The sequence below is a fragment of the Maniola jurtina genome, chromosome 7 (assembly GCF_905333055.1).
Source record: "Maniola jurtina chromosome 7, ilManJurt1.1, whole genome shotgun sequence".
Taxonomy (NCBI): Eukaryota; Metazoa; Arthropoda; class Insecta; order Lepidoptera; family Nymphalidae; genus Maniola; species Maniola jurtina.
The window spans coordinates 14,195,566-14,205,747 of NC_060035.1; the positions used below are offsets into that span (position 1 = coordinate 14,195,566).

Here is a 10,182-nt window from a genome sequence, read left to right on the forward strand (position 1 = left end):
CGCTGACACGCCCACGTCAAGAAGTCGTTTCATAGCCTATTGCCAGTGTAGAATGTAGATGAAGTCTCGTTTGTGTGCGTAATTTTGAACCCCCGACCCAAAAAGAGGGGTGTTATAAGTTTGACGTGTGTATCTGTGTATCTGTCTGTGGCATCGTAGCTCCTAAACTAATGAATCGATTTTAATATAGTTTGTTTTTTTTTGAAAGATGACTTGATCGTTAGCGTTCATAGCTATAATCCAAGAAAATCGATTCAGCCGTTATCAGCTCTTTTCTAGTTACTGTAACCTTCACTTGTCGGGGGTGTTATAAATTTTTAATTTACACTTGTTGAATTTTTTGTTCCAAGCTTCATAACTGTTGTGAATTACTGCCCTTTTACAGTTGCGGACGTCTATAGATTGACGATGAGTGATGTATATTGAAACTGTGAACAAATTGTTCACCAGTTCTCAAACTATCTTAACTCTCCATCCTGAATATTGGAATTATGAACTAAGTAGTTTAAAGATGGGGAAGTAAATATGTTTGCTTCATACTTTGTTAGTTAAGTAGAAAATCTGATTGGGACTTAATTTTCTTCTTGTGGAACATCTTTTCGAGTGCCTCAGTATAGGAAATTTTGTAGAGTTACATAAACTTTAAAAGCGGTGATCGTTTACTTCGGTCTTCTTATTCAATTTCTAAGGTCTGGGGATAGATCCCGGACACGCATTTCGACTTTTCGGAGCTATGTGCGTTTAAGCTATTAAAATATCACTTGCAAATATTAAATACTAGATAATGCCCGCGACTTTGTTTGCGCAGATTTAGATTTTATTAAAAATCCCGTGGAAACTCTGCTATTTCTGGATAAAAAGTTGCCTACATTAATTTCCGAGACGCATTCTACCTCTGTACCTACCAAATTTCATAAAAATCGGTTAAATGGATGCGCTTTTATGAATCTCGTAGGAACTCTGCTTTTCCGGGATAAAAAATTCCTAAAGCCTATTTCCTTCCCCGGGATGTAAGCTAACTCTGTACCAAATTTCATCAAAATCGGTAAAAGTGTTGGGCCGTGAAAAGCTAGCACACAGATAGACAGATAGATACACTTTCGCATTTATAATATTAGTACCTAATAGGTACTACCTATGCATAATAACTAGGCAACTGATAAGTAGGCATTGATGGTAAAAAAGAGGTATAAGATACAGTCCAAAAATAAATATGAAAAGGGCTATACACGTGTAACATGATAGATTTGAATATAGACAAAATAGATATTTTCTTTTATCAATATACCAAGCGAAAGTAATAGCAATATTTTTCAGCAACAAACTTATTTTCATTATAACAGAAACCCTTAAAGAATATTGTAACTACAATGGTTTTCGCAGTCTACGATAATAATAAGCCGAGCAAAAAAATAGAGTAATAACAATTAATATAAGTAGGCTAGCATAGCTACAAAACAAGTTGTGATCAAAACAGGGTAATTATATCTGTGTTGCAAACTTCTTATAACTTTGTAAGACTTGTTTTGCAGTTGAAGATATTATAAGAAAATTAAGTCAAGTGCGAGTCGGGCCTCGCTCTTATAGAGTTCCGTACATACTTATGAACATCATATTTCATTTCATCATAATACCATTAGCATTGTACCTAAATCTTCTGTACTAGCATTTTATTAACGTTTATACTATGTACCTTTTTAGCTATAAACTATTATATTTTTGTAAATATTTTATGTATAAAAGTTGTAGGTTAGTCGAATAAAATAAAATAAAAATAAAATTTTGGGTGTATGAAATACTTATTTCTTTTTCTAGCTAAAACATCGTAATAAACCGTGAAAGAGAAACCCAAAAAATGTTCGTTTGTTTTGGTCACAGCTTACAAACTATTTTATAAATCGTTGTTGTTGTGTATTCTATCCCGAAGCTTGCTAATGTCGTCGGACCAACGCGATGGTTGTCTTCCAACGTTTCTGCTTCCGTGGCTTCCATTTCAGTAGCAAACGAGTTCATCGATCATCTGTAGCCATACAGCCATGCCCTGCCTATCTCCATTTCGACCTTGAACACTTTCAAAACAATATGAGTTAGACCCGTTCTTCTCCGGATATGTGTGCTATGACCTTAATAAATACTCGGCCAGCAAAAATAAGCTTTTTATACCCGCTATATGATCAGTTGTATGAAACGGCAGGTTTTTAGTGGCGGTCGTAAAGCGAATCTCCCTCACAATAGGCCCACAATAAAACATGAAAAGTGCGTTAACGACCCGATAAAATTGTGTTTACTGTACACGGTCCGGGGCATGGGTCAGGTTTGGGTTTCGCAGACCTCGTTAGAATTTATTGATATCACCACCAATGTCGCGTAAGAAAATAAAAACATGCTTTTTTATTCCGATACAAGTAAGCCCTTGACTGCAATCTCACCTGTGGTATGTGATGATGCAGTCTAAGATGGAAGCGAGCTAACCTTCTACCAGACTGGACAAGTGAAGATTGGCGAAATTCATCTACATCTTTGAAATTATTACGTAGAGCTTTTAGGTATGCAGGTTTCCTCACGATGTTTTCCTTTACAATGAATAAAGCAAGTGACATTTAATTACTGAATAATAAAAACTAATAAACAAATATACTTTCACATTTTAAATACAGAGTGTAAGCAGAACGCTAGCAAAAACGAAAACAGGTGATCGTACTGATGATTACTGATAAAATGCCATAAAAAAACGATTTTTTATTTTAAGTCCTTGAAATTTTAAAAGTCCAAAATATATTGCGAATAAAACATCTGAGTGACGCTGAAGGTCAACGAACGTTCGTAAATAGGTCACTCGAAGTCAATACCGTGCCGTAAGTGGGGCATTGACCCGAGTTTGGACGCTATACAATGCGGGTTTGAAAAATACTAAATCACTAAAACTACAACATAAGGCAAATGGTTATTGCCATTGGATTGTGTTAAGGTAGTATATAATAACGCTAGCGTTCTTGTTACACGTTATATTCACTTCTCATAGTAGGAAGCAATATTAAATTGTTAAAGCGAGTGATATTTATTTTCCTAAAACGCACGTACTCTTAGCTCTGAAGAATCACAGGTGCGTGCCCGGAATCGAATCCGCGATCCCCTGAATAGGAGGCCGATGTCTACTGAGCTATCAGCGCTTATTTATAAGAAGGAAGTTAACAGGGTATTTGCCAAATTCTATTATTATACCAAGTACCCACTTGAGATATTTTTAATGAAGGCAAAAATTCATGTCAAATTTTCCCAAACATTTTCAAGCCGGTGTGCGAGATAATTTATGTTTAACCTGATGGCAACTTTTTTAATTTAAATTCGGTAACCAAACAATATGAAGTGGTTTGACTTCCTCAGTATGATTTGTTGCTGTCTGTGAATCCACAAATTTACTACGGCTGTTGAATTGATCGTATTATTTATTAACCCCCGACCCAAAAAGAGAGGTGTTATAAGTTTGACGTGTGTATCTGTGTATCTGTGTATCTGTCTGTGGCACCGTAGCGCCTAAGCTAATGAACCGATTTTAATTTAGTTTTTTTTGTTTGAAAGGTGGCTTGATCGAGAGTGTTCTTAGCTATAATTCAAGAAAATCGGTTCAGCCAAAAGTTATCAGCTCTTTTCTAGTTACTGTAACCTTCACTTGTCGGGGGTGTTATAAATTTTTATTTAACACTTGTTTATGACTTAACTACGGCATAGACCACCATACTGGTGAAATGTGGATTAGCAGACAGACTTCACACACCTTTGAGACTATTTTGGAGAACACTCAGGTATTCAGGTTTTCACACGATGTTTTCCTTCAACGATAAAGCAATTGATATTTTACCCAAAACCCATTCTTTCGCAACAATAACTTTCATGTTTAAAATATTTAGGTACTTACTTATAGTATTATACGCAAACATTAAATTCGAGCACATAGTTTCCGTAAGCCTTTCGCAATATTCTTAACTAACAAAGTATGATACAAACATATTCGAAGAAAAGTAAATTTCCTCCTATCTTTAAGCCACTTACTCCATAGTTCCAGGACGCTCAACTTTAAAGCAGCAAACCTGAACTTTACGAAAGTTTATAAAGTTAGCGAGAGATAATAATTTTCCAAATTATATTATTATGCTGAGTAACTTTCGAGATTCCAGATATTTTTAATGAACGGCCAAGTCCTTGTCGAATTTTTATAAAACTTTTGAAAGCCGGTAAAGGAAAATTTATGTGAAAACCGACGGACAAGTTTTTCAACTTAGATTGCGTGGCTAGACACTGAAAACGTTGTGGATTTTTCCAGTCATATCAAAAGCCTTAAATAACTATCTACCTGTAAGTATACAAATAATCTTACTAATATTATAAAATATTATGTAAAAGTGCATCTGTCTACCTTTTGTTACATTTTCACAGCGAAACCACTACAGAGATCTTTACAAAATTTGTCACAGAGATAGCCTGCATCTTAAAAACGGACATACACTTTTTAGATTGGAAAAAAGAAACTTAATTTTTTCACACATTTTAATTTTTTTTAATAATTCATTAATTTAATAATATTTATTGTTGAAAACCAAATTTTAAAAATCCTCAATCCTCGCGATGAAGTTGCACGTTTTATGACATTATAATTATAGAGTTTGCCGCTACAAAACGTTTGCACATCCTAAGCAAGATCCTTTTATCAGTGGATCAATTCGGCAAGTAATATTTTTAATTAGCTCAGATTAGATGGATCAAATTGGAAATAAAATACAAAATTTTACTGGGAAACCACCCTGTGACGTTTTTAGGCAAGTGAGTTAAACCATCATTTAATCACCTTTTACCCAGACTACCACAAGCAGCTGCAAAACTCGCGAAGAAATATCCGCTAAAAGCATCACAGCCGCTTACAAAGAAAACTTGCGAAATCATACAAAAGGGTGATAAGTGGAACTGGTATGGAAATAGCTCCCCATAAAATCGCTTGCCAATTTTTTTCGCCAGAGTAAAAGTCAGGCATTTCAATTAACACGCTAGCTAAATGGCCGTTCTATCATCGAAAGCACAAAAAACAGCGAAAACTTATAAAACTCTGTATAATAAATGCTCCCGAAACGGAAAGGTACCCTCGCTTAGACGCTTTCAAATATTCATGAGTTCAATTGAATCGAGCGCTGAGGATTTTTATGAATGGCAATGATTAAATTGGAGTGCCTCCATCATTTTCTCCTGCCAACGATCAAACGTTTTCCTTTAGAAAATCAGACCTTTAGAGGAACGCGCAATGATCTAACGCGTTATTTAACATTGTGGATCTTAATTAACTTATTTCTGAAGCCAAAATTAAGTCATTTGTTTGTTTTTATGAAAGGCAATATTTAAATTGGAGTGCTTCCATCATTTTCTGCTCTGAAAAATCAAACCAAGGATCAAACATTTCCATTAAGAAAATAGCACCTTTAATGGAAGATCTAACGCTTTATTTAACATCGTGAAACATAATTTACTTATTTTTGAAGCTAAAATTAAGTCATTTGTTTATTTTTATGAAAAGCAATGATTAAGTGGAGTGCGCCATCATTTTCATTTGCTAACAATCAAACATGGTAGGTAAACATGTAAAATTAGACCTTTAGTTAACATTGGAACTTAATTTTTTATTTATGTCTGAATTACAAGTAATCAATCATTTATTTATTTTCATGAATGGCAATATTTAAATTGCAGTGTCTTTATTTCCTTAAGAAAATCAGATCTGTAGTGGAATGCGCAATGTTTAACGCGTTATTATGTCTAAAGCCAAAATTAAGTAATTTGTTTATTTGTATGAAAGGCAATGATTAAACTGGATTGCTTCCATCATTTCCTGCTTCGAGTGATCAAACGTTTTCCTTTAAGAAATTAGACCTTTTAATGTTGCATATTTTTTGACATTCTGGAACTTAATTATTACCTTTTTTTGTGGCCCGAATCTAGACATTTATTTATTTTTGTAATTGGTTTGGATAGTGGTGATTAAATTAAAATTTGGAGTTCTTCCCTCATTTTTTGAAATTCACTCAGAAGTGATTTTCAAACGTGCTTCGTTAAAAAAATTAGACCTATGCCACGGAACATAATGAACTCATTTCTGAAGCCTAAATAAGTTATTCATTTATTTTAATTATGAGTGGCAATGATTCAATTTGCGTGCTTCTATTATTTTTGCTGTCAGCAATAAAAGGTTTTCTTATTTATTTTATTATCAAAATAACTTAATTTCCTTTTTAGTTTCTGTAAAGAGTATATTATTAGAAAACATGCAAACTGTGTATCAACTTCCATCGGCGGTGTTCACACTAGATTACAACATGGGGTTATTCAAGGGGCGGACCAACAATTTCCCTAAAGGCCGGAAACGCATCGGTTCCTCTGGTGCTGCAAATGTTCATGGGCGGGGGTAATCACTTTACATCAGGTGACCCGCCAGCTCGTTTGCTCGCCATTTTATTATTAAAAAAAAAACAGTTTACAAAGATGAAAACTGTACTCACGTCCACGTCTATCCCCGGCTGTGCGAAGATTCTCGTGAAGGGATACTCTTTGGGGAGGTAGCTGAAGAATTCTTGTCTGCCTCGGTACCACTTGACGCTGTATAGCGTCTCGTTACCTTCGAGCGTCCATTTGCAACCGAGGAGCACTGTGTCTCCTAATCTGACGGCAGAGGGCGCTATTAGCGCCACGTCTCTGAGCGCTATTGTACCTGGAACAAAAAACAAGTCATTTAAAAAGTTTTCAAGAAATTGCAACTGCGGTTTGCAATGCATCTTTTTCAGCACGCTCAGAAAAGCGCATAAAACCCGTCATTTTGTTTTTTTTTTTAAATGCTTTGTAGTACCTAGTGATAGTCGCACAATCAAGATGAATCTAATGACGTATGGGAAGAGCCGTTCAGTAGCTACGAGCGGACATAAGAACGGACGTACACACAGGTCAAACACGTAACCCTCTTTTTAGGATTCGCCGCAGTCGGTTAAAAAGTGGCTAAGTTTAAAATATGTAAGTGAAATTCTAACATCAGGCACTCGACCTAATTTTTGTCTGGTATATTATCCGGGCAAAACAATTGAATTAATGAATATAACAGTGAATAATAGAGAGGTTTTGCGTTCACAACAACTATTCCGCGTGCACAAAAGTCATGATTTGCAGCTCGATTTCGATATTATTTGTTTGAAAGAGAAGGAAACTACGGCGTAGAGGTACTACGCTACGAAGAAGTTGATACTGATATAATATTTTTCTATAATGTTATGAAAGTATAAGAATGAGTATTAGAAAGAAGAAGGATGATGATGATTAGATGGTTTTGACGTCCTCTCTGGCGCTGTGACCTTATTAGATGGAAGTCCCGGGTTCAATACCAAGCAAGGGAAAGCGATTTTATAATTTTTAAATTTGTCTCTGGTCTGGTCTGGTGGGAGGCTTCGGCTGTGGCTGGTAACCACTCTACTGGCAAAGCCGTGCCGCCAAGCAATTTATCGTTCCGGTACGATCGTAGAAACCAAAGATTCCAGGTTAGACCGCTCCAACCGCTTCCATCTTAGACTCCTTACCACCAGATAAGATTGCAGTCAAGGGTTAACTTGTACTTGATTTTTTTTAAAGTATACGCTCATGCTAAAACGTAGTTACCAAAGTAGGCATATTGTGCGCACATAACGATATTACCATCAACACCTCTGGACACAATTGCGTATAAATCGGACGTAGCCCGAGTTCTAATTGCATTAAAGCTCAGGCGACGCTTGATGTAATGTAATTGTTTGCGGACTGAACGTGGTGCCGTAGGGTCCCATTGCAAGCGGATCTTCATAAGCTTTATTACTGAACATGTTGGAAAATTATTAAATTAAATTCACGATTCTGATGTGATTAGAGAACTTACAGATCGTAGGTATCTTGCTCGCAACCGCATTTATCATGTTAGATACGAATCAGACTTCTGTACTAAAAGCACGTTAGGATACATTAGATTGTCTTTCATTGCTAACTGTCTAGATTTCACTGGAAATAAGTGAAAACGTATTTATCAATGTATGATACACAGCTCGAACCAGAGGTCTAGAAACTTGAGATTTTGCACATATATTCTCAATATAACATGAATTCCAAATCAAAAGAATTTTTATAAATGCCACCTAAATAACGCCAAGTCGAGGCAATATTATATTTTTTGCGTCATCAACCACAAAAGTGGTTAGCCGCAACTATTTTCACAGAGGTGACAATAACGATATCATAGCAATCGTTCCGCGCAAAAAGGCTACCACGTGCCTCACGTTTTAATAATATTCCAGTCCCGACGTAAAAGTAATGGCAGCAAAAACTATTTCATCCGCTCGCACTCAGCACGTGGACGTGGTACTAATATACGTCCACTGATGGCGGTAAAAGAAAAATACGACGCTGGACAAATGTTTTTGTAAGCTACGCGGGGAAATTGATTGCTGTAGTGCACGGTTTTATAGTGCCGTGGTAAATACTGGGCCATTGCTGCGAGTGACTAGTCTTGATACTTCAGTGTTGGCTTTGGTTGAGGATTGGTAACTTGATTATGGTCTTACAGCTAGGTGAAGTTAAGAAAAATATGACGCTAGAAGATACGCGGCGAAATTGGTTGCTGTAGTGCGTGCACGTTTTATAGTCCCGTGGTAAATACTGGGACATTACTGCCGGGTGTCGCGTTTTGATACTTCAATGTTGGCCTACTGACTATGTTAGGTTACTGGTTATTTTGTACTGTTATGACACTTAGCTGGCCATAGCCTTGGTTTCATAATACGTAGACCAGTCAGTACCAAACTGGAGAAATGATTTTGTAAGCTACGTGGGAAATTGATTGCTGTAGAGCATGGTTTTATAGTGCCGTGGTAAATACTGGGCCATTGCTGCGAGTGACGAGTCTTGATACTTTAGTGCTGGCCTTGGTTTAATAATACATAGGCGAGGTTTTAGAAGAAAAAAGTAAGTACATATGTTGGGATGCGCTGGCCAAGAGATGCTGTGAAGATGTTCAAGTTATAAATGTCGGGAAACACGGACGCCCCCACTCCATCCCATAGGGGCTCTACCCACCTGCAACAGCTGTGTAAGAAACTTTGATGAACTTTCGTGGGATTTGATTGGATGTCAACTACATGAGCATATCAAAGCTTACAGTTTCTCGCTACTTTGTAGTAAAACATCATCGAAGTGGAACTCTAGAGCTAAGATCTATAGATGTTTCTCTAGCGCGCTCCCGAGCGGTATCCATACAAACGTAGTTTGGTTCTCATTTCAATATTAACCAATCTAACTCAACGAAATTACATTTGTTAAGGTAAGTTAATAAAGATTTAAAGATATTAATATCTACGACGACGTGTCTACATTTCACTGAGTTTCATTGGTTAATGAGAATCAAACCAGACTTAGTTTTGCTTTAAGTGTGAGCGAAGTCATAGTATGATGTATAGATCTCTTCCTAAAACGATTGGTGGAAGGATATCTTAGAAAAAGTCGTCCTCTTAATCCTCCGCTGACCCAATTCTCAAAATTACATTTCCTGAATTGGCCCAATGATATCGAACCTTAAGCCTCTTCCTAGAAAACTTATATTTATTTTATGTTTTATGTCACGTGGATTGAAGTTTTTTGAATCCTGTGGGAACTCTTTGTTTTTCCAGGATAAAATGTACCTTATGTCAGTCCCCAGGATGCAAGCTTAAATTAAGTATGTATTAAGTTATGTATTAAAATCGGTTAAACGATAGGCGGCCGTGAAAACATACCCCCCTGATCAGATGGGTGAACTCTGTTATTAATATAAGTAGTAATAATTTTGACTTCACATATCTTTGAGAACATTATGGAGGTTTCTGCAGGTTTCCTCATGATATTTTCTTTCAAGCAATTTGATTACATAAAACGCACATAGGTATGTATATAGGTAGTATATAATATATTATATAGGTAAAGTAGGTACCTATACAACGATATAAAATTACTTTTTACATAAATGTAAGGCATAATTGGTTCGATATCGGTCTGGGGCAGCCTATTTCGGTAATGGAGGCGAGTGTGTTTGATTTCGTACGTATTGGAAACGATTTTCGTCCAATTTATCCAAGGGTTATGTCCTTAAATATCAGGTTT

General features: G+C 36.3%; 1 protein-coding gene across 1 annotated transcript in view; it reads right to left on the reverse strand.

Moving 5' to 3' along the window:
• Nucleotides 1–10,182, reverse strand: part of LOC123867096 — a 308,948-nt gene that overhangs the window by 180,023 nt on the left and 118,743 nt on the right. Inside the window, exon 3 of the mRNA XM_045908973.1 lies at nucleotides 6,540–6,748. Coding sequence (XP_045764929.1) covers nucleotides 6,540–6,748 — 209 coding nt within the window. The remainder of the gene's footprint in view (nucleotides 1–6,539; nucleotides 6,749–10,182) is intronic.